Here is a 23157-nt window from a genome sequence, read left to right as displayed (position 1 = left end):
GTAGGAACGTTACATCCATTAATGTGCAGATTTTTCATCAATTGATAATTTCGTTTGTTCAAGAGACGGTCCAAAACCCCCAAATATTCAGTTTACAAGAATGTGACACAAATAGAGGCAACAGATCTTCACCTCCAGCACAGCTCCACCCAATAAAAAAAAAAAGAAAAAGAAAAGTTTGTAGATCTGCAACTGACTTTCTTTCTGGTGCTTTACCTGACAGCAGCTAACATGACAAAAATATTAAAGTATGACATTTTTTCCATATTTGCTGCCTTTCATAACGTCTCCATTAAACAATGGACAATGGATGATTTCTTCTTTAAATTACAGACAAAATAGAAACTGCTCTATTCTTTAATTTTCTGCCTCCTCTCGTACAACCCTCCTTCCCAAAAAGGTTGGGACGCTGTGTAAACCGTAAATAAAGCAGAATGCAAGTGTTTGTGAAGCGTTCCTGAGCTCACGCAGTAACATCCTTCATCCAGTCATGTGTTCACAAAGTGGTGAACCTCGCTCCATCTTTTAAGAACGACTGAGCCTTTCCAGGATGTCCCTTTCATACCCAATCATGATGCTCTCACCTGTTACCAATGAGCCTGTTTACCTGTGGAACGATCCACAGGTAAACAGGTGTTTTTGGAGCATTCCACATCTTTCCCAGTCTGTGAAACGTGTCGCTGCATCAGATATTTACAGAAATCAATGAAGCTGATGAGGAGAAACATGACATTTATTGTCTTTGTACTGTTTTCAGTTGAGTTTATGTCAAAAATGATCAGCAGATCATCACATTCTGTTTTATTTATGTTTTACAGTGTCCCAACTTTTTTTTAAATCAGGGTTTGTTCGACTCTGCCCTCTGTCCAGATCTGTTAGTCCTATTTCTGTTTCAGACTCACACCATAACAAAGCAATGCCCGGGACATCTTGTTCTTAGAAATATCCCAAGCTTGTGTCTCTCCTGTTCTCCACTGACCTATGAAACTGTTCCACTGTGAAAATGCATTGATTTATTTTCTCTGGCTGACACAACCCTGTGCTATACGACATGCTATATACCTTCTGCTCACACGAAACTTAGCAATGCTAACGATGGATTCATGGAAAAGCGTCCACTGATCATAAAATCGTCCTGTCCAACATGCACACTTGGGTTGTTCATCTCTTTCTTAATCAAAAGGAAAATACTTCGGAGCTAACTAGCATTTGCTGCCTTTGAACAAACTTCATGGCCTCGTTAGAGATCAGACACGGTCTCATTAAGCTTGACATTAATTTATCCAGCGCAGTCTTCCACCTACTGTACCTTTACTCTCAGCTGCAGTCTGTCACTCTCGAGCATCTCCTGTGGACTGCGCTGATGTCGCCCGCTGCTCTCACATCCCCTGACATGTGCATGAGGCCTCGACACAAACGCTATCTCCTCTTGAGGAATGTGATTGATTTACCTTTTTATATTCAGGTTTTATTTACCTTTGTGAGCTTTAATTTCCATTTAGTCTTAAACCTTTTTGTCAAGGAATGAAAGAAAGAAGCTGAACGATCATCAGCGTGACGACGTCGTACCTGCCTGAAGTCTTTGCCTAGAGGTCAGAAATAAAGAATATGTAAAGCTCAACTTAGTTTTTTGTCGTTTTAATAGAAAACCAAAGAAGAACAGAGATTAAACAGCGCATGTTTGCATACAGTCCCTTTTGGCACAACGTAATCACTCACTAGAAATAAATGTGCATGAAAAAAAGAAAATACAGCAATCTTAAAAATATAGGGCCCCAAAAAACACCTCAAAAACATATAACAAGTGCACCAAATGTGATGAGATGTTGGTTGAATATATTTGCACAAATATTCTGACAGTAAGTAATATGTCTACCCCATCCTTAGTGCCTTTTACTGTGATGGTTTGGACTTCATTTTAGGTCATACAACTGCCATTGTAACTAATATACATGCGTTTCACTATTATTGCCTTTGTCATTCAAAAATTGTTTTCTCTCTTTTTAGAATATCTATTTCTAGAAAATAAGTCTTGTTCGTTTTATGCTTCTATTTCCTACCTTCTTCGATCACAAACATCACAAACAGTTTGACTCTTTATGCTACAACACTCCAGTATACTTACTTACAGGGATCGTCGTCCCATTAATGTTTCACGTGGCATCGCAATCGTGACGAGGGGAGGACAAACATTTTGACCTCTAGGAAAAGGGGGGAGTGTGACATTGGCTACCTCTGTGCTGTGCTACTCGAGGACGGAGGAGGGAGGGGGACGCACGCAGCAGTTGGGCCGTCTGACATTTTGCAGCATTGACCTGAAAATGTTCGGCTGCCTCCTTTTGTTCTTCCTGCCTTGCTGCGGCGAGTCGGCACCGGAAACTGACTTTCGGAGGGAGGTCCGGGCGATCAGTTTCCTCTCTTGCTCCTTGATTTTGCACTGCAAGTGGCTCTGAATGGCAAAACCAAGGGACTCCGGGTCCACAGAAGCACCGTAGACCTCCCAGGTCATCCCTTGTTCATCCCAGACGACATCATGGATGCTCTTTCCTTTCTCCTTCCCTGATTGGTCATCCTCTTCCTCTTGTCTCTCCGGTTCTGTCTTCTGTTTCCTGGACTTTGCCTCCTTCGTCGGGGCTTTAGCTACAGCTTTAGCCTTTTCTTCAGGACTTCTAGCTTCATTTTTAGTGGGACCTGACTTTGATTTAGTGCTTGTTGCTGTTGTTGCTGGCAGGGCCTGCTTGGTAACAGCAGCCTGAGACGGCGCAGCTTTGCTGCTGTCAGCAGATCCAGCGTTGGTAGCAACGGCTGTCACTGGGGGTGTTCCTGATTTGAGAGAGGGGGTTTCAGCAGTGGCTGTTTTCACTGCAGATGTCTGGACTCCTGGTTTATTCTGGGAGGTGCCTGTCCCTCCTTGCTCTGCATGGTTGCTGTGTTCGATGTTGATTTGATAAACTGGCTGGGTGTTGCAGAGAGCTGACCCCGGGTCTTTAGGCTTTGCTCCCAGCCTTTTGTCTTGCTGCTGGGATAAAGAATCCGGGTGGAAAAGCAAGGCGGCGTTTTGGTTGGGGCACATCTCCGCCTCAACCGTGAGTCTGTCTGACCTCGGCTCGGTCGATGCGGATAGAGTACTGATGTTCATCTGATGCAGTCCCACACCCCTGTCGACCTGGTACACTATGGCCAGGCTCTGCGCCTCGTCCCAGGGGACTGCACCACCACTCGGCCTGCGGGTCACAGCAAAGGGCATCAGACTTGGACTTGTGGCCACAGCCCTGCTGCATGTGTTAGCCACCGCCTGAACCTCCATATCATGACGCTGCTTGACTGGGGTGGATGACGGCGTTAAGGTCATCGTGGAAGCCTCCCTGTACAGCTTGCAGTGCTGCTGCTGCCCTTCGAAGGCTGCTGTGTCAGTCTGGCTGTTTGCCTCAGCCACCTGCCCATATGCCGCCATGTTTTTGATAGCCTGGGGCAGAGAGGAGGAGTCCATCTGTGAAGACACTTGCTGATGTTTATCTGAGGAGACATGTGGTGACTTTACTGGTGGCAAATCCTTCTCTGAATGTGCTGAACTGGAATTCTTATTTGTCAACCCGGCCTCTGCATCTCTGCCCTGTGACGGAGGTGTGGTGGAGCTAAGTGGAGCTGCAGTAGTTTCCATACTTTGTTGAGGTTTGGGGGTCTCTTGTGGACTAACAGAGCTTTGTGAGCAGCTCAGTATATGATCAGGCTCTTGAGATTTCTGTGGTACAGCAGCATCCTTGTTTTTGAGAGCTGAAGCGTTCCCTTTATTATCGTGTTGTGGTTCAGATGACGTGTGCCTTAACTCACAGGCATTGTTAAGATTTCTATTATTTGGAGAAACGTGTTTATTACTGTCTTCTCGTGCGGTGGCTTTGGCCGCAGATGTCAGCTGTGCACTCTGCTCCTCTGCTGCACTTGGCCCTTTTATTCTGAAGTCATTGGTCTGCATGTCGACCTTTGAGGCTGAAAGAGCAGGCGACACATCGGCCTTACAGATTTCCTTTTCATCAGCCTGGCTTAGCATTTTCATATTAGCGTTAGAATCCCTCTGGTCGCCTCCCGCCTCACTCACAGCTTGGCCTTTTAGAGACAGGTCTGGCATCTGTTGACCTCCACCTGTGACAAGCTCTGATTTTGTCTGGTTTCCATTCGTTGGTTTGTCTGACACAGCGCTGCTAACCGGCTCACCTGCCTTGGATGCTGTTTTTTGAGTATGTGGGATGGTGCTAGCGGGAGAAGCAGTCAGAGGTAAGTTATCCTGTTTGTGGTCGGGAGATGTGAGGGTGGGGTTTGGACAGACCTGAGAGAGTTTGAGGTTGGGCTCTTTAGCCCAGTTGGCATTAGGCTCCTTATTGCCCAGCGTGTCCACCACAGCCAGCTGAGGCACCATCTGGACTGTCACTGTCCTTTTTGGGTTAGTTCCCATGCCGGATTCACTGCTGCAGTCTTTAAATATTGTCGTAATCCAAAGATGGAAACAGATACCACTGTGTCACTTTGTGTGATTTCCTACAGGAGGAAAATAAAAATCGACTTAGTTTGTTTTTAATGACTGAGCTTCATTTTTCATCAACTTAAACAGTCAGGCCAGACTCACGCAGCGGTCTGTGTCTGGATGAGCATCATGTAAAGGTTTCTTTGAACAGACATTAACATGCATTTAAATAATCAGTGTTAGAATAAATGCAAAGCACCAGAACAATCAAAGACAAAAGCTACTCTGGTCCCTGTAACGACTGCATGTCTTTTTGTTTCCTGTGTGATTAATTGTTGATTTAGCCCTGGAGTGTTTTTCCTGTCTTTTCTGTCTCTGTGAAACTTTCATGTGATAAGAAGTTATAGAAATAAATGAACTTACACTTAAATCATTCAAATCCTTCTGGAGTCTTTTCCTGCAGGTGTCAATAAACTGCCATTAAAGAAGTTAAATCTATCTCGAATTCAAATTGTTTGATCCAATTGCACAAATAACAAAATAAATAATAAAAATGACTGAGAATGACTGGGGGTAATCCCCAAAGAGCTTGCAAAAATGCTGTGTCAGACTGAAGCGGAGCAAAGTTTACAAACCTGGAAGTTTAGTCAGCAAAGTACTGAAATAAGACTTTGACATATGTAGGCTGAAAGTGCTTACAGATAAAGCAGATTAAAAGATGGGGATGTTCCACATTCAGTGGAGTTTCATTGGGCTCAACGGTCTCGTCTGCTTCCAGAATTCCTAATTTAATGGTCGGCTTGGCAGTATCACTAAAATGTCATTTGAAGTTCATGTTCATATTCAGTGTTATAGTTTCAGGAGATGTGTGAGGTAACTGGTCAAGCCCCCTTTTGTTCCCCTCTGATCTTGTTGTTATATGAGTTAAATTCAATGCTCATTGCTGTAATCTATTAGAAAAGGTGTTACTCAGATAACCCAGTAAATGGCCTCATACCTTTAACTACCTTTCACTTTAATTTCAACTCCTTTTTCTGTCACAACACTTTTAAGGAAATACAAACAGGAAAGGTTTGAAAGCCACAAAGATGTGTGTGTTGGGACCCTCTTTAGTCCCTTCATCAGCTTTGTATGAATTCTAGTCACTGACCCACAGTTTCACAGGTCTGCTCATCCCAGGCCTGATGGATGACTCCATTTCAGTCTGTCTCCTAAAAGTGTAAAAGCATCTGGGCTAACTGTGCATGTAATGTGCCAGCACTCATCAGACTGAAATATCATATCCTTTGGAGTCAGACAATGAATTTCACTGTGATCAAGACCTCAGTCAGAACAGCCCATAGACTCCATCCAGAGAGGAGGAAGAGCCAGCAATTGATAATTCAGTGGTCCGCAGAGAGCAAGTTGTCCATTTCCATTTCAGTGACATTACTGATGATAATCCATTCTGCATAATGTGCACTTCATCTGTTAAAACAAGCCTTGGCTTTCCAGTCATTCTCCGTCCTCACAACGACGAGCATCATCACAAGTCTCCACAGTGCTCCTCTTTGGCAGCGAAAACAACAAGCATAATAGATTTGAGACTAATCAGGTCATGTTTATGTCTAGATTATTCAAGAATATAGAATAATCGTTCCTGCCCCTCTTATTCAAACCACGATCATCTTCCTCCTCATGCACTTGGTGACCTGAACGAAGCATTTTTCAGTGTGACTTGAATGAAACAGGATGGGAGGCTTCTGTTTTGGGTCGTGGACAGGTGTAGCCCATTCGTGTGTGTGCTCTCTACTATTCATCTGCGTGTCTGTTGTCAAAGTGCAAATATTTATGGAAAGCACATCCTGCCTGTAATTAGACATTCAACAATTAAAACGCCCTGGTGTGTGGGATTATTGTGTTTTTTAGTCTGCAGCAGTTTGGAACTAGCAGTAAGAATGCATGCAGAATGTGCATTCATGCACAACCGCAAACACTACATACATTGAAGTGACGCACACAACCGATTCGGCCCAATTAACATCTATGTCTTGTACTGTAGCCTACATTTGCAGTCCTGTCCCACCCCAGCATCTCAGAGGCCACTGATATTTGCTGATTTGATTTGACCTTGCGGACAAATTTAACATCTGACACGGAGGAAAGCAGTCTAAGGAAAACGTGAGGATGGCTTACCTTGAGAGGCGCTTTGTGTCCCGGACCTTAGGGTGCCGTTTGCGCGTCTGTCAGTGAGATGAGGCTAAACCCTTGAAATGAATATGGAAAATCAACCCTGTGTCGGTGACACCAAGCCACGCCTTCCACCAGAATATGGGTCCTAGAGGTATCGATCCTCCACAGCAAAGCGCAAAATTCAAGCACCCTGACTGACTGACCGTGCGCAATGAGTCACCGCGGTTCGACCGACGGATGCTGCCTCTGGGCTCTTTACCAGCGTCGCTTTGTGCCAAGAAAAAGTGCACCCTTCACAAAATGGACCTGTCATGGTGTGTGCTATCCCACACTGAGCTGGGACCAGCGCAGGCAACGTGGTGCAGCAGAGTAAAGCAGATGAATGGATGAATGGGGGAGAGGATGAGAATGGAGGCAGAGCTGTATCCGCCGCAGGCGTCCACAGGAGCGTCACTTGCAAACTGATTACCTATAGATGCGAGCAGCATTACGGTTTGTCTCCGAGGGCAGCCCATAATATTCCAACAGGAGATCATTTATGTTGCTGCGCCTTTTTTTTCTTTTTCTTTTTCTTTTTGTATCATTCAGACATGGATTTATGAGAAGACCTGTGTGTTGTTTACAGGATGCCTGCAGGGCTGCGAGGAGGAATATCAGGTTGTGTTTCTGAGTAAAATCAGGTCACGTTACAAACCGCATTTGGAAAATGAGGAAGTTTTTTTTAAGAGGTCTGCTGAACACATCCCCTGTCTAATGAGGACATTTAGAGCAGGTGAGACTCCATCGTTAAGTCTGCTGCTCTCTCAAACATGCACTTATTTCAGTGTAGCTGCACTTTCTTGCCGTATAGATCCACTCAGAGGAAACTCACTAAAATGATGGAGTGAATTCTCCCTTTTGGACGACAGAAGAGCTGCTGGAAAACGGTTTGTTGTAGACAATGATTTCCCAAATCACATTGTGTTTTAAAGCAGATAACTATCACTGATTCCATGCAGGAAAAATGTAGATTTAACTAAGGCTGGACTTGTAATATGCATCTTCTGCTTCTCCGCAGCAGAGGAAGAAGCGTTTTCCTCTAGTGTGCTGACTTATTGTGGAAGGCCTGTCCTGGCTGGTGGCTCACTGGAGGTCACAGGATCCATCTGAGGGGTCACAGGATGATTAAGAGGACATGAATGGGATGCGGTGGGCAAAGAAGCACAAACTCAAGGAAGGCTGTGTTATTGAGCGTGGCATTTCAAGCACACACTGTATTATTATATCATGAAAGACAATTAGAGGGACGTCTCGTTGATTTCAGGCCATCACTCTCGAGCATACTGTGCACTTCAGAAAACCCCCCCAGCACTGGATCTCTCTGGATCCCTGCTAGTCCTTGTGGCTTTTAGTTGAGACTTTCCTGATAAGAAAAACAGCATTGGGAGTTTGTTTTCTTCTAACTGCCTTGAAAACATCATCAATGCCATTAATTGTTTGGCAGCTTTAGTCTCTAGCTGCTTTACAAATTAAGATTTTTGCACACAGAAAGTACCCCTGAAGCGATTAGTCAATTAATCACATCTGATCGACAGAACATTAATTGATAACTACTTTGATGTGCATTTGAATCATTTTTCAACATTTCATGGTTTCAGTTTCTCAAATGAAAGAATTTTCATTTTCATTATTTTAATTTTTAGTATTTAGTTTTAGTGTCAGCATTAGTAGCCGCCTAGTTCGGCCTTGTCTAATCTTTCAGACTATTATTATAATCTAAGCGGTTACCTTGGGGATTCAGTTTTCAAACACAGCCTGGGTCTGAGACAGAAGCTCCTTCTAGAATACAGTAATTGTACGGGATAGACCTCCAGCCTCTAAAAGCCCAGAGGGACTGATTAGGTGAGAAGGTAGACTGTGACTTAATTACAGTGGAGCGCACCATTGGTGAGCAGCTCAGGATAGACTGCATGTGTTGTTGATATGCCAGACATCTGCTTCAGGGTTAGTGCTTGTGTGCACTCAGTGTGGAAGAGATGACACAGTTGGTGAGAATAAGTATAATTTAATGTTAACAATGTGTCGTCCTTTGCCAGCTTTTAAACAGTGGCTGTAGATTATGACACAGAAGGTGCAAAACTCATTGGTATCTACGGAATAATAACATAATAACACTTAAAACTAAATATTGTGATATAGCATGACTGGTATATTTTAGAAATAGACTTTGATATCAATTTAATTTGGCGCACACAGTCATATTGTGAATCTGGCATCATCTTGTGGTTAAATTGGGAAAGGCAAATACTTGACTAGGTAGAGACCAACCTTATCTGCAGAATGCAACAATATTCACCCAACGTCTTGAGGACTTTGAGTCATGATGCTTCAGTGGGTAATTACTTCACTAATTATGCAGCTGGTTCATACAGCGCGCACCATTTTTGAACGGTACCGTAAGTCATCTGTGTTCCTATGCAGCTGTGAAGCAGTCTGTGCACTGCAGGCCGGCGCAGACAGTGAGACTGGACAGTAGGTGGCACTACAGCAGCGTTGAAAGCGTCATTGACAGGCTGGCGTGTGCTGTGTTCAAAGACATCACAAAATTCAGCCTGGACTACAACTTCAACAAACGTTTCTCACAGCGTGTCCGCCATTTTTGGGACAAATTGCAACCTGCTCGCTTAAAAAAAATCTTTACATTAATCTGCATGTAATTATTAAATAAAAGTGTTCATGGCATTCAAAAAAAATTTAATTTCCAAGTTTCCTGTTAATTGCATCATATGAGGACTACTACTTGTCTGGTCAGACATTGAACGCACCAGACCCAGACTGTTGTCAAGAGAAGCGTTGCTAACCTGAACACACGGCTGTTAGCTTGTAAGGGAGGATAAGTTTGGATATATCTTTGTGTGGCGACATTGTCTCTTCGACAGTAGGGTAAGATTCATTTCACCTTCTTGCTCGTTGTAAATACCATCAAACACATCAGGGTTTGCGACGCAAGCTAATCTCGGTTAAAATTCGTCAGCTAACTTAGCTAACAGTTGGGCGAATACGATGACAACCTGTTGTCTGAGACGGTTAGCTGTCATCTCTGACTTTTGAAGCTAGTTAGTTTAGTCAATTAAAATTAGAGGTAATTAACTAGTTGTTTGCTAGCGGTAATGTTCATATCGCTTTCAAAAGCGCCACTTAACTCGCCAAACGTTTGTAGCTGCACACAACCGAATGGGCACATTAGTGTGTAGTTAGCATTAGCGTCAATGCTAGCTAACGTTACTCAGTGCTATTGTTTTGGCTGTTTGCTAGCCTTCTCCCGTTAGCTGTCCTTCTCTCATTAACCCGATCCCGTCTTATTCAATGTTCTGTGTTTGTATCTTCATGGTGACGCACTATCAGCTGATCTCCTCATGCACTGAATGATAAATTACTCTGGTTTTAAACGCTGAATATCGTCTCAACTGCTCCGAACAGTGGCCATTGTCATGATGACAGTCCTTTCACACCTGTTCGTGATAATGACATTGTAGTGAGTGCTGTGAGGCAGTGGTTGAAAGTACATAAGTACATTTATCCAAGCGGTGTTCTTGCATACAATTTAGTGGTAGCTGTGAGTTTCTCAAGTATTTATATTTTATGTGACATTATCCTTCTATTCCACTACAGTTACTTTACATATTTCTATACAAAGCTTATGATCAGCTGGTTGTAGGTCACAATGCTCAACTGTATAAAAAAAGTAGATAAAATGTTCAGCTGCAACGTCTAGTCAGTTAACCTCTTCTGGTAGAGTGATCAATCGTTTGGGTCATTTTCCAATCAAACATTTGATGGTTCCAGTTTCTCCTCGGCCTGTTTTGAATTGTAGTAAACTGGATATTTGGGGGTTTTAACTGTTGGTTGGACGAAACATGACATCAGATCTGTTTTCTGATGTTTTGTGGACCAAATGAGTGCTGAAATTAATCGTTATTGCAGCTCTGATAAATGAGTTCCAGCTTGACCAGTTAAACCATAAAATGCTCCTATCATGTTTATGCACTAATAATATGATATGTACCAATAAGTACTTAAAATTTCTATATTAAGTATGCTTTGTTAATAATTGTAATGGCAATACTATATATGAATATAGTCATGCCAGTAAAGCCTAATTGAATTTTGAAATTTGAATATATTGATTAAATATGATGGCAGGACTTCAACTTGAATATTTACATAGTTAAGATTTAAAAAACTTAATTTTACTTACTTTTATTCATTTATTTGACTTAATTTTACTTTACACCAACGTCAGAAGGTATTAATAATTTCTTGCATCAGTGTTCAGGAGTATTGAACTAATCACTGGCTTTGATCACATGTTAACTTGACCTAATACAGCTCAGGTATTTAATTGATCCACAGCTTGCTCGGACATTTCTTGCACCCTAGAATAAAATCAAGACATCCCTTGATGATGCAGCACCATCCGTCAGTGACGGTGGGCTGAGTCAAGCACCCAAATCAGGCATTGGCTCTGAAAGTGGCTTATGAGACAAATGTTAAAAGTGTGTGTTAGATTGCATATTAGATGGTGTCTTTTCTCTGTCCACGCTGTAGGAGATGCTGGGGTATATCTGGCAGTATGTCTACACATCCTTCCTGAGATACTGGCTGAAGTGGCTCATCAGACAGGCCACAGGGACATGTGAGCTGCAGAGAATCTGCTCCGGATACAAGCCTGGAGCTGCAAGGACAACAAAAGCAGGTGAATTAAACCGTCCCAAATCTGGTCTACTTTTCCTGTTGAGGATATTTTTATGAAATGATTTTAACCTGCCTCTTGTGTCCTATTGTAGAATATTCTCTCCAGTCATCAAAGAACAAGGTAAGGAAGTGTTTCTGTTGTTAACTGTACAGCTGTACACCAAAAACAAGTGGAAAAAACACATAATGTTTTTTTTTCACTTGGTTTTGGTTTATAGGGACAGTTTTGTTGCTGATACTCAGGACTGTTTTGGGGCTGTTTCCAGGCTAGGCTGCAGTAGTTGTTGTGTAAGAACAGCTTTCAATATGACAACTTCTGTTATTTTATGTTCAAGCTAAAAAAAAAGACAAACACATGATCACTTGATGAACAAACAGAAAAATGATTTAAAACCATGATCTGTTAATGACTTTTGTTCTGTCATTTGTCATTGAACTATTTTGTATCTGTGTTTAAAACAGAAGTCTCAAAGCTTTACAGATGACTCAGTTCATCTCAGGAAAACAAAGCGAACTGACCACAAAACCCAAAACTAAAGTCCTTAAACAGGCTTCCAGTAAGATATAGAATTGACTTTAAAGCACTGCTGCTTTACAATATACATGAAGACGTGAATGTGTACACAGCACACACACGTTTGCATTTTTTACAGCCTACGGAAACACCAAAACCTCACAAGTTCTCCTGTGAACCATGTCCTGACACATTCAAACCATCCTCCCCTGCTAGCTAACTTACGTCATATTAGCCATATGCTAGCAAGCTACCAAATCACTAATGTTAGCTAACAGTTCAACAGCTAACAAGAATCATTGAGTTCTTACAGCAGCACACCTCCTTTTGGACAGAGCTTTTACTTCTGTGTGTTTTGTTGTTATCGTTTATTTGCTTATTGAGTTACATAAAATAATCGACAATTTCTTAATGTTTTATTAAAATAAATACTTTGAAGAGGTTATTGGGGGTGTTACAACCCCCCCGAAAATTCCACCCATGCAGGAGCCAGAATAGAGATGCCAGCGCTGGCTTCATGTGAAGTGTACAGGAAACACCCGTGCTGACCCCTTCATTATCTGTGAGGCTGGTGTGTGTGTGTGTGTGTGTGTGTGTGTGTGTGTGTGTGTGTGTGTGTGTGTGTGTGTGTGTGTGTGTGTGTGTGTGTGTGTGTGAACTCCAATAAAGACCTATCCTGTGAGCCTAATCAGCCCTTATCTTTCAACACACTGAAAGATGAACTGACTGTCTTTTGTGATTGGAGCTAGTTAAGCATTTTCTGATCAACAGTCCAGTCAGTGTAGAAACAGAGGTGCATGGTCATCTTTTCTATTGTGTCTGAGGCTGATTTCTAAAGGTGTTTTATCTCTGCAGTAGATTACGTAGGAGCCACTACGCCCATTTTCTGTGCTTACTCGCTGTGTGATTACTTTTCTGTGACCACCTCCTCCTCTCCTGTGCTTTCTTGCTCTGTAGGTTTTAAGAGGAGCTTTGGAAGTCAGCAAGGATAAACTGGAACAATGTGTGGATGAAATCATGAAAGTGAAGAATGTCAAACCCCAGAAAGATCCACTGTAAGGTCACTTCTTACCTGTTCTTTTGAGGGTGCTTCACACCAGCAACTCTTTCATTTCCAAATCACATCACATTTATTTACTATTTGTTTCATCTCCTTTAGGTTCAAGGAAAGCCTCCACATCTGTCTGTTACAGATAACAGGACACAGCAGCTTGTACAAAACTGTGGAAGACTTGAGAAAAGATGTCTACAATTCAGAGAACCAAGACCACGAGGCCATGCTGCTGAAGGTGTGTTCCTGTTTCTGGATCCACACTTTAGTAAAGAAACTGCTGTATCGTGTTTTAGCTGTGAGGTTGCTGTTCCTTAGAAGAAAAGATTCTGGATCAGCCTTAGTGGATTTTTAAAACCCTCACCTGCAAACTGCAGATTCCACCTGGCACAGCTTCATGGCAGCCTCTGGAGCTGATGGCAGCTATTCCAGACAGAGCTCGTTTCCACCAGAAAAAGTGCTGCAGCGGATTTGAGAACATCTCCGCTGAAAATATGCACCCAGTGTATTTTTTAATGGAAGCTGCGTCAAGCTGCACAGAAGTCAGACACAGGAACAGCATAAAGAATCCAGTCAGATTTCAAAATAAAACGCCCCATGCAGACATCGACAGTAAACACAATGACTAAAGACTAAAAAGAAGCCTTTTAACGGCGTAGCCTACTCACCCATGGTGGAAGATATTACCAAATCAACAAAAACTGAGCAAGTCCACAACATGGGGCAGACAAAACGCTCTCAGTACAGACTGAAGACCATGAACTGACATGTCCTGCTAACATAAGACTCATTGAAAGTTGCTGAAGCTTAACAAAGAGACACCAAATTTAAAAGTTTAGTGAAACTGAAGAAATTTAGTCAAGTTAGACGACAGTGAAAGAGCACGATGAAAGTACTGTTTATGAAGCTAAAACGTTTGGTGCAAAAACTCATTTCATCTGTAGCTCAGTCCAGTTTTAATTAAAATGTGTAACCCCAGAATCATTTGTACTCTCAGCTGTGGGACCTGTTGATGCCAACAGTCAAACTGGAGTCCAGGATAACCAAACAGTGGGGAGACATTGGATTCCAAGGAGATGATCCCAAGACTGACTTCAGGGGAATGGGCATGCTGGGCCTGATCAACCTTGTGTGAGTCCTCAATAAATGACAGTGAGACATTTATTAACCAAGTTAGAAAGAGCTGCCCGTGTTATCAGTGCTGAGCATTCAAACCATCTCCTGGCCTCTGTGCCAAAATGTATCTATGATGTAAACAACTTTAAGACAAAGTTTTCATTCACATCAAAGCACAATGACATCAAGAAGTATGATTGCAAGTATTTGGTAGTAGAGATTAAACTATCGGTTTGAAATCAATAAATTAACGAAAGTGACAAAATATCAGGAAATGGTGCGACACAGCACAGATGCAGAGAGTTGACCAAACCAGTCAAACGTATTTCCCAGCTGTGTGTCGGTAGGAGCCTGAAAGTGCACAGTCAGCTGGACGGTGACATGCATTCAACATAAAACCAAGAAAAACAGCAGCAAAGGTCAGTGCACACATTCTGCCTGTTAAGACTCTGTTAGAGGAGAAACATGCACGTTCAAGTCAGCGCCTGTTGTGTGCAGATGCTTTAAAACGCATCATGGCTCCCTGTTCAGAATCACAGACGTGGAAAAAGCTGCGTTTTAAAACTGTGTAGGATCTGTGGCACATATACGATGAGCTTCACAGATCCCTGTTAATGATTGATCTGTGCGGACTCATGCATGTGTGTCTGCGCCTCTCAGCGTTGGAACCGTATATTGTGACATACAGTCACTTCTCGAGTCCAGAGGCTACAAAGCCCAGACAAACACAGCATTAGTGTGTACTACACACACAGGTAAACATTCATGTAGTCAGTGTACAGAAGAAGCATTTAAAATAAAAACCTTGGCAGTACCATGTTGGTTTTTTTAAAGACTACTCCAACAGTTAGACATCCTCTAACGAAGTCAGACTCACAATGGACGGTTTTTTAAAAAAGGATGAACATCGACAGCAGAGCCAGAGACAGTCTGAGGCTCTGTGTCTTCAGGCTGTCTGTCCGTCTGTCAGTCCCATCCTCATGAACGTGATATCAGACAGTACAGCTGGCACAAGTGCTCACTCAGACTCAGTGATGAACTGATTAGATTGTGAAGGTCAAAGGTCACTGTGAGCTCACAGAACATGGATTTGACCAGAACTCAGGAACTCACGCGCTAATCGTGAAAAAACTTCACACAAAAGAATGAATGAAATGATGATGTTTTATATCCAAAAGGTCAAAGGTCAGCTGTGCTGTGACATCATCATGTTGTACAGAAACTCTTTTCTGTCCCTTCTTGAACGCCGTCCCTCAGGAACTGAAGCAGACTGTGGCCATATTTCACCTCTGCTCAGATGCTGAATGAATGACTCTGATCTTCAGTCTGAGCTGATTGTTCAGTAGCTCAGTATAGAGAGAACATTTCACCCAAAAATACACTAAATACCTTTTATTAAACTCCATCACAATCTAGACCGCATCTATTATCAGAGTCTGGACAGACATGGGTGTAAACTGTAACTTGATTGGCCGACAGAGGTTTACACCTGCAAGGTTGTAGTTTATTCTATACGTTTGTCTTTTGTCAAAATCTGGTGCCATTAGTCACAATGCAGCTTAACTTCTGGCAGTTCAGTCAGAGACCCCCAGATTTTTCAGCTGCATCAGCAGCTCTGTAGATCATTCTGTTGGTTGGTCCCACAATAATCTCTCCACCTTTTGACAGCCACAGTTTTCGCCCTTGGAGGCAGAAATTTGCCACAGAGGTCACGTTTTTATGAGGTTATGAGGGTGTGAATGCATGAATGCGCTGAGGGTGGACACGTGCATGTACGTGGTCGCAGCAGTCGAGAAGTCAGGCTTGTTTCTTTTCAGATTTGTAGTCTTCAGCCCCAAACGACTCAGGTGGACGTCGCTTTAGGAGGCAGTTTATCACTGTGGAGTCACAAAATGCTTCATACAGCTGTCAGATACTCCAGCTGCCTCAAGACCTGTAAGCAGACTTTGAGGTGTGAAAATGTCACATGGTTTCTGCTGAACATGATCGCAGCTTTAGACTAAATCAGCAAGCAGAAGCAAAGGAAATGACTTAAACACTCAAAATAATAATTGTATGAAATGTTTTTGCTCTCTTAGTTTTTTCAGTGAAAACTACACAGAGGAGGCTCGTCAGGTGTTGTCTCACGCAAACCATCCTAAACTGGGGTAAGAGCCATTCGAACATGTGCTGTGTTCGTGGTTTCTGTCAGTGTTAAGTTCCAAAATCACTGCCAGCCACAGTCAAGTCCTTTTGCCACAGTTCACAGGGTTCTCCGTCTCTTCCATGTGTCACGTTTGTCCTGCACGTCACGCTGATTTCATGTTTCTCATGTTTCAGGTATTCGTATGCAATAGTTGGGATCAATTTGACAGAGATGGCCTACAGCCTCCTGAAGAGTGGTGCTTTGAAACCCCATTTCTACAATACAGTGCAGGGCACACCTGAGCTCCAGCACTTCCATCAGCTGTACTGTGAGTGAGAAATCTTTTTTTTTTTACACCTTTTCAACACCTCTGAGACTTCTGCCCGAAAAAATACGTTGTCTATTAGAAGGTGAAAAGTTGCTGTTCTCTAAATGTTTGTTTCTTCTCCTCCAGGTTATCTGGCGTATGAATTCGATAAATTCTGGGTGGCAGAAGAACCAGAAAGCATCATGCAGTTCAATCAGTACAGAGAAAAATTCCATAACATCGTCAAAACTCACCTCCAGGAGCCCGACGTGTCCCTCACACTGACTGTCCGTTCTGAGAAAAACTAACACATTCAGAAATATTCCCTGACCTCTGGACTGCCCCGGGTGGTTTCAGTCAGAAAAGACTGAGGCTGGTTCATTCAGATAAATAAATGCTCCTCCGTTTGGTTTAGCGATCCATCGTCATGCTCTGTTCATATCGTCACGGTGATAATTAAGGGTTTTAAAATAGAGCACAACTCTAAGCACCTGCTATACCTCACAAAGACCACTCCAGTGACAACAGGTCTGCTGAAAAATGGCAAATAACCAACACATATGTGGCCCTTTTTTTTGTATTTATGTGAACAAGACGCATGTGTTCTCACAGTTGTCCTGCTCAGGAATTTGACTTGTATGTCCAGAGACTAAAGAAAAACTGGTGCAGGCTTCAGCGCGTCCCCGTCGAGGTCATCTGTATTCTGTGATATAGGTGATGTGGAACTCAAAGTGGTCGTGTGCCTCTGTTTTCATAAATTTGTACGTCTGAAGACTGATCCTGCATTTTTATTGCTTTGTTACTTTTGAGGAAGATATGTAATGTTTAACACGTCTTACTCAAAGTTAATAAATACACATTTTGATGTTTTCACCTGGGTTCTGTGTGGTGGAAGTGGCAGTGCAAGTTAATAAGCAAGCACGGGGTCTGTAAAACAAGTGGAATATATTTAGGGTTTACACAAACCTGTTCTATATGTCATTGGCACCAGTGTTCCTGCTCATGTGAAGGTGCACTGGTGTTAAAGTGCAGACTTGCACTGCAGCGACTTCATGTTCGCACCATTTGATCCCATTAAATTTGGAATGCGTTCGTTATGAAACATTATAAATACAAAGAAAAACTGCAGTACATCAGTTCAACATCAAGTCCAAATAAAAGGCAGATTGTCCAAAACTCCTTTTTCAACAAAGGATTTTTGTTCTTCGTCGCCAAAAGACAAAGAGGATAAAACTAAAATGTGATCTGATATTCGTTGGGTTTCTTCAGCGATGGTTCAGGTTCTTCAGTCAAGCTCAGTTTGTGGCATCGATCCTCTTCTTGGTGACCATCATGGCTCTCTTGATTTGTTCAAATGAGACAAACATCACAACGTTCCACGATCCCAGCCTCAGAAACGAGGGCACGAATCTGCGGGAAACGAGAGGTTTGTGGTGAAGCTGAAACGGGTCCACAAACGTAGCACTGAAAAAAAGGCTTTTATCAAATGACCTCAAGTGCAAACGAGCCCTGAACTGAGGGTGCACAGAGGGAGGGCTCACCCTTTGTAGAAGGCCGTCGGCCCCTCTTTAGTCAACATGGTCCAGGCGCAGTTGATGGCGCTCTTGTACTGGCCTGGCGGTGAGTTCATGTACCTCGTTTTCACCACATCCACCGGCGAAGCAATTACTGTGGTAACAAAGCCGGCGCCAAACGCGGAGACAAAGTGGCAAGGCAGATTGTCTGGAGACACAAAGCAAAGCACAGAGTGAACGACAGTCAGCAGAGGGCCTTTGTTCCGAGCTGAGCGGCGTGGAAACGTCAGCACATTGTGCAACCCTGCGAACGGCTCATCACTCAAATTACTTCTGTATTTACGGCACTGTGGAGGGAAAATACGTTCTGTACCAGCATGTGCGCCGTTATCAGCTGTGCTGGAGTTAACAGGGTGAGAGGGTGTGTGGACTCCTGCCCAATCAGCTCTCTCCGTGCTCTCCCACTCACCTGACATCAGGTTGTGTCGGAGGATGGCCTCCTTGATCAGGTCATACGTAACCAGCTCTGTGCAGTTGACCAGCGCATTTCGTGTGATGTTGGGTAGAGTCCCTGCAGAAGCCACAAAAGAAGAATAACTTCCACGTTTTCTTACTCTTTATGAATCAGTTCTGAATCATTTCTGGGGCTTCCTAAACGGCACCTTTCCAGAGCCCACGGATGCCCTCATTCTGGAAGATGTGCTTATAGGCCTGCATGGTGCCACTGTAGCGACGGGCCACCCCGTCCAGGTTCGTCTGGGCTTGGAATCGAACCTTGACCACGTCTGTGGGTTGTGCAAAGGACACCGCCATGGCGCCTGTGGTGCAGCCGGCCAGGATACGTACCAGCACACCGGGGTCTGGAGACGGACAGACAGGAACAATATAACTCAGTATATTTACTCCAGTACAGTTTCAAAGTACTTAATTAGAGTAAATGTCGTCTTCTCTGCCTCAATCTGGAGTCACGGATACTTGTTGAGTGCACATATATTATTACATTACTACAGCTTCCTGCACTACACTTACACTCTTTATTACACCTGATATTTACTTAATATACATGTTGTGCACTTTATTTACTTAGTGCTGTCATTCTGTTTCAATGCTGCTGTAACTCTTTATGTATTGTACGTAGAGCAGCAGCCGCACACCTGTCAGCCCAGCGTAAGGGACCCCTCCACCATTGCTCTTCCTCAGCGGTTCTGATTCAAAGGTCTAACAATAAAGGATGTGATATGTTTTAAAGCCCTGTGAGAAATTTGTGATTTTGGACTCTATGAATGGAACTGGCTGGAGCTGATATTCATCTTTCATGTGAGGGTTGTGGTTTGTGACAGTTTATGTGCCCCAAAAGCAGCCACTTACTGTCTTTGCCACCAGTGTAGAAATTTTTTACATTGTCGTAGAGGCCGATTCTGATGGAGGCAAAGCACAGCTGTCTCTGCAGACCCGCCACCAGCCCGTTGTACAGAGACCTGGGCCCCTCCGTTCGCACCATGGTGCTGATGGTCCCAAACACGCCTCTGTAGCGGATGCCTCCCACTGCCTTCGCCTCTCCCTGAATCTGGGGTCACAGATTGTACACAAGGCTAAAACCAGCTTTACAGAACAAGAGCAGGAAACCTTTAGACTGAACGGAGCAGCGCGAAGCAACACGAGTGTGCGTGAGTGCAACTGATCGGTGGGTGATGAAGCAGACAAAGCTGAAAGTCAAGCTGCTCAATCAATAGCTTCCAACATCACGCTGTGTCCAAAGTGTCCAAAAGCAGAGTCGCTGAAGATCATGATCACAATGTATCACATGCACTGCAGTGACTGCGAAGGAAACATGAAAGCTGGAGATGAATGGTTAGTCTGACAGGTACCTGCAGTCTGACTTTGGCTGTGTCCAGAGGAAATGTGACAATGTCAGCTATGCAGGCCGCTGCCCCGGCACTCGCCATCTTCACCCCCAGTGGAGGGGGAACATCTGAGGGTTTAAGTCCCACCATGGTTCCTAATACTGGGGGTTCAAGGTCTGCACAAGCACAGAGAGACACAGGCACAATGAGATCACATGAGCAGGGTTCACCTGCAGAAACCCACCAACACCGACATTAACCTCAGGTAATCATCATCCTGTTCTAAACCGAAAGGTCTGTGCATCACGTCGCCGGTGGACTGATGATGTTAAACATACTTACATGTGCGTCTCAAACTTAAAGGTTCCTTCTGATCCTCAGTTGTTTGCTGCCGGGCAGGATTTGATTGGCCAGATTATAATCCATGAAGGGCCCGACTCCACAGAAAGGAAAGATGCATCTTTAGCTTTGTATTTATATACCGTCTGACGGGCTTTTTTATGACATCCACAGAGAGGCGTTACTGTGTACTCCTGAACGGCTCTAATCAAAGTCCACACGCTGTCAGAAAGTCAATGTTCAATTTACCCCACAGTGCTGACACATTTCTGAAAAACAACTGTTTCACTTCCCCTTTCTGTGACCGTAACCTCAGTATCTCTACGCCCAAAATGTGCTAGAAAAGTGTCTATAAACTATCATTAATGTTACTTTCTTGCCTTCAGATATAACCACCACTATGTGCATGTTCACACTGAGGACAGGAGGCAGAATTTGGAAACAACAGAGATTTCTGTGTGTGCTGAGCCTCACTGACCTCACGTTAAATCATTATCGATTTCATTCCACCATTAGATTAAGTGTCTGCTCTTGGCGACTATCACAATAAAACACTGTCAGCGGAGGCTTGTCTTTGCTCGCAGCCAATGAACAGGACGGGTGTGTGAACAACAGAGAAAATGTTAGGAGCTGATTGGCTGCAGCCGAAGCTCGCAGTCGCTTCACTCTTGCAGTGGCGTGTTTGTATCACACAGTATTTGCTCATTTGTGGGTTAGAAGGCTTCTTATATCCTGTTGTGCATTTATGATTTCTGCATAACGGAAACTTCTCCTCACATTTTGGTGAAAGAGGGCACAAAAAAAGCGCAGGGTGGGAGAGCGGTGACGTTAAGTCGTGACTGAAGTTCAGTATGCAGCAGATAAGAGCTTTGCATCACACTGTTTGGCCTCTCAGCAGTTTGGCAGCAGTAACTTTGCCTCTTTCATAACACCTTGCCCTGAATCCAACCTGTGCAGCTCCTCTAACAGCACGAGAAAAGCACATTTTGGGAAGAAGGAACATGGAAGAACATGTGACTTTCACTGGCTCAGCACACGGTTTATTACATGCTCCTATCAAAAACTAATGCAAAGAACACATTCATGAAGGTTATAATGAGGTTTGGAGAGATGCTTGAAGAGGTGTTGATTCAACTTTATGGTCATTTTTAGGGCTGTGTGGTTTGTTATCTGTTCAGTTGTACTGTGTCACAGCGAGAGGTGTTTCTATTATTTTGCCCACCCCACAGGACTGGTGGATTAGACTACATCACATCTATAAAGGCACAAACTAGACTTGAACAAAAGGAGTTCAAGCTTCTTATTCTCCCATTAATTCTGTTAGATATGATCCAAACTCTCCAGACCTGTGAGTTGAATAATTCCTGGAAAGCAAAGCTTGAGACATATGAGCAATATTTCATCTATCCTGGTCTAACAAACATCCTTTCTGATAGATTAATCATTCATAGGTCTGAGAGGGGAAGCCTCTTCACAATCGGCAGAAAGCCTGTTTTAAGTGAGCTCACTGCGCTGTGATTGGTTAACCTGAGCCACAACCCCAGAGTGTTTGCAGAGAGACACAGAGGGACCTGCACCCCCCTGACGGTTAAAGCACTCGTCTTCAAGGTGCATGTTGGACTCAAAACGCCGTCACTGACCTCTAATTTATTAACAAAATGTAATGTTTCCAGCTCTAATTGGCTGTTTGCCAAGTGCAGAGCAAAGAAAGGAAAAGGGAAAACATCCTCTACCCGCGAGTAAAATGTGACCTGATTTCCAAAACAGCGTAAAGTGAAAGATGAGACATTTCTGTAAAACTCCAGGCGTGGTCACTTTTGTATTCCCGTCCTTTAAAATAACAGAAATGGAAAAGAGAGCGTGGAGCAAAGGTTTGGGCGGCCTGCGTGGTCAGTGCTTATTAACACCACCTTTGGCAGCTATCACAGCTTCTCTCTTGGGCCGTCTTGCTTGCGCTGCTCCTTTGACGTCCATCCACAGATTTCTGACCATGTTTATGTCGGGGGGGGACTGTGAGGGCCATGGCAAAACCTTCAGCTTTTGCCTCCTGAGGTGGTCCACTGTGGGTTTTGAGGAGTGTTTAGGACCATTATCCTGCTGTAGAAGCCATCTTTTCCTTTCAGAGAATTTGCTGCTATTCAACTGAATCCATTCTTCCCTCCAACACTGAAATGCTCCCTGAGCCACAACACAAGCCCAAAGCAGGATGGATCCACCCCGGTCCGTCACAGCTCCAGAGGTGCCGTTTCCATTTAATTCTGCAACTTTCATTTTTGTTTATTTATTTATTGTGATCAGAAAGTTCCACTTTACCTTCATCAGTCCACAGGACTTGTCTCCAAAATGCACCAGGCTTGTTTAGATGCTCCTTTGCAAACGCCTGACCCTGAATTTTGTGGTGAGGATGGAGGATAGTTTTCTCCTGATGAAGCTCATGTTTGTGCAGGTGTCGCTGCACAGCAATGTCTCATCTTTAACTTTATGCCTTTTGGAGATCAGACCAATTTCAGCTCACAGTAACAGACATTTTGACCAAAGGTGCCCAAACCTTTGCATGACCCCCCTCATTCAAAGTCACTGAACACACGTCACACTTACCTCTGCATTGACTGGAACTGCTTCTTTCTGGTCTGATGTTGTGTTGTAGTGATGATGAGGATGAGGATGAGGATGAGGATGACAATGCTTTTCCAGGTGTGGGTGTTGTAGGTTTTCAGGCACATCAGCTAGTTCCGCATTTAACAGGAAATATGTTCAATTCCTTTTGTTGACTCTTCGTGTCTCATCAAACGCCTGAAGGACTTTTCACACTCAGCAGGATATTCATATATTCAGCCTTTGGTCTTGCAGAGTAGGAACATGCAGTTTTTTCTCTTTCCAGCTGCTGCAGGTTCAGCTTCACATGAGTTCACATTTCACACCATGAAGGCCAAATCACAAACACGAACTATCACCGAGTCTTCACGTCAGGTTTTCCTTCAT

The 23157-nt window shown here is 43.6% G+C and overlaps 3 protein-coding genes across 5 annotated transcripts; 1 reads left to right on the top strand and 2 right to left on the bottom strand.

The window, feature by feature from the left end:
* Window positions 1-1498: 1498 nt before the first annotated feature.
* Window positions 1499-7145, bottom strand: gprin3b (GPRIN family member 3b). The gene is made up of 2 exons (XM_070978765.1): window positions 6635-7145; window positions 1499-4533 (listed from the first exon to the last, which is right to left on the bottom strand). Exon 2 carries the CDS (start codon window positions 4448-4450, stop codon window positions 2246-2248), a length of 2205 nt encoding a protein of 734 aa, XP_070834866.1. The 5' UTR covers window positions 4451-4533; window positions 6635-7145; the 3' UTR covers window positions 1499-2245.
* elmod2 (ELMO/CED-12 domain containing 2) lies at window positions 6803-17349 on the top strand. The gene is made up of 10 exons (XM_070978780.1): window positions 6803-7557; window positions 7689-9553; window positions 11219-11366; window positions 11458-11486; window positions 12837-12934; window positions 13039-13168; window positions 13928-14061; window positions 16125-16193; window positions 16366-16499; window positions 16626-17349. Exons 3-10 carry the CDS (start codon window positions 11222-11224, stop codon window positions 16784-16786), a joined length of 900 nt encoding a protein of 299 aa, XP_070834881.1. The 5' UTR covers window positions 6803-7557; window positions 7689-9553; window positions 11219-11221; the 3' UTR covers window positions 16787-17349.
* A 315-nt stretch (window positions 17350-17664) lies between these two features.
* On the bottom strand, window positions 17665-19986 carry ucp1 (uncoupling protein 1). 3 transcript variants are annotated; one of them, XM_070978793.1, is made up of 6 exons: window positions 19861-19986; window positions 19361-19559; window positions 18655-18852; window positions 18462-18563; window positions 18020-18200; window positions 17665-17888 (listed from the first exon to the last, which is right to left on the bottom strand). In XM_070978793.1, the coding sequence occupies exons 1-6, from the start codon at window positions 19984-19986 to the stop codon at window positions 17774-17776; spliced, it is 921 nt and encodes a 306-aa protein (XP_070834894.1). In that variant the 3' UTR covers window positions 17665-17773. The 3 variants fall into 3 exon arrangements, with proteins under 3 accessions (XP_070834894.1, XP_070834901.1, XP_070834910.1); XM_070978800.1 differs by lacking the exon at window positions 18462-18563; XM_070978809.1 differs by lacking the exon at window positions 18655-18852.
* Window positions 19987-23157: the final 3171 nt, after the last annotated feature.

Source organism: Chaetodon trifascialis, chromosome 2 (genome assembly GCF_039877785.1).
Source record: "Chaetodon trifascialis isolate fChaTrf1 chromosome 2, fChaTrf1.hap1, whole genome shotgun sequence".
NCBI classification, from domain to species: Eukaryota; Metazoa; Chordata; class Actinopteri; order Chaetodontiformes; family Chaetodontidae; genus Chaetodon; species Chaetodon trifascialis.
Note: the sequence above shows the minus strand (reverse complement) of the source record. Positions and strands in the feature narration are given on the sequence as shown.

What these genes read in the sequence shown, in the direction of transcription:
- gprin3b (XM_070978765.1), bottom strand. Translation starts at nt 4,450, where the DNA reads ATGGGAACTAACCCAAAAAGGACAGTGACAGTCCAGATGGTGCCTCAG.
- elmod2 (XM_070978780.1), top strand. Translation starts at nt 11,222, where the DNA reads ATGCTGGGGTATATCTGGCAGTATGTCTACACATCCTTCCTGAGATAC. An exon ending in GCAAACCATCCTAAACTGGG is followed by an intron (nt 16,194 to 16,365) that starts GTAAGAGCCATT and finishes CTCATGTTTCAG; the next exon opens with GTATTCGTATGCAATAGTTG. An exon ending in GCACTTCCATCAGCTGTACT is followed by an intron (nt 16,500 to 16,625) that starts GTGAGTGAGAAA and finishes CTTCTCCTCCAG; the next exon opens with GTTATCTGGCGTATGAATTC.
- ucp1 (XM_070978793.1), bottom strand. Translation starts at nt 19,986, where the DNA reads ATGGTGGGACTTAAACCCTCAGATGTTCCCCCTCCACTGGGGGTGAAG. An exon ending in CTACACTGGTGGCAAAGACA is followed by an intron (nt 18,853 to 19,360) that starts GTAAGTGGCTGC and finishes GTCCGTCTCCAG; the next exon opens with ACCCCGGTGTGCTGGTACGT. An exon ending in CATCCGTGGGCTCTGGAAAG is followed by an intron (nt 18,564 to 18,654) that starts GTGCCGTTTAGG and finishes TGGCTTCTGCAG; the next exon opens with GGACTCTACCCAACATCACA.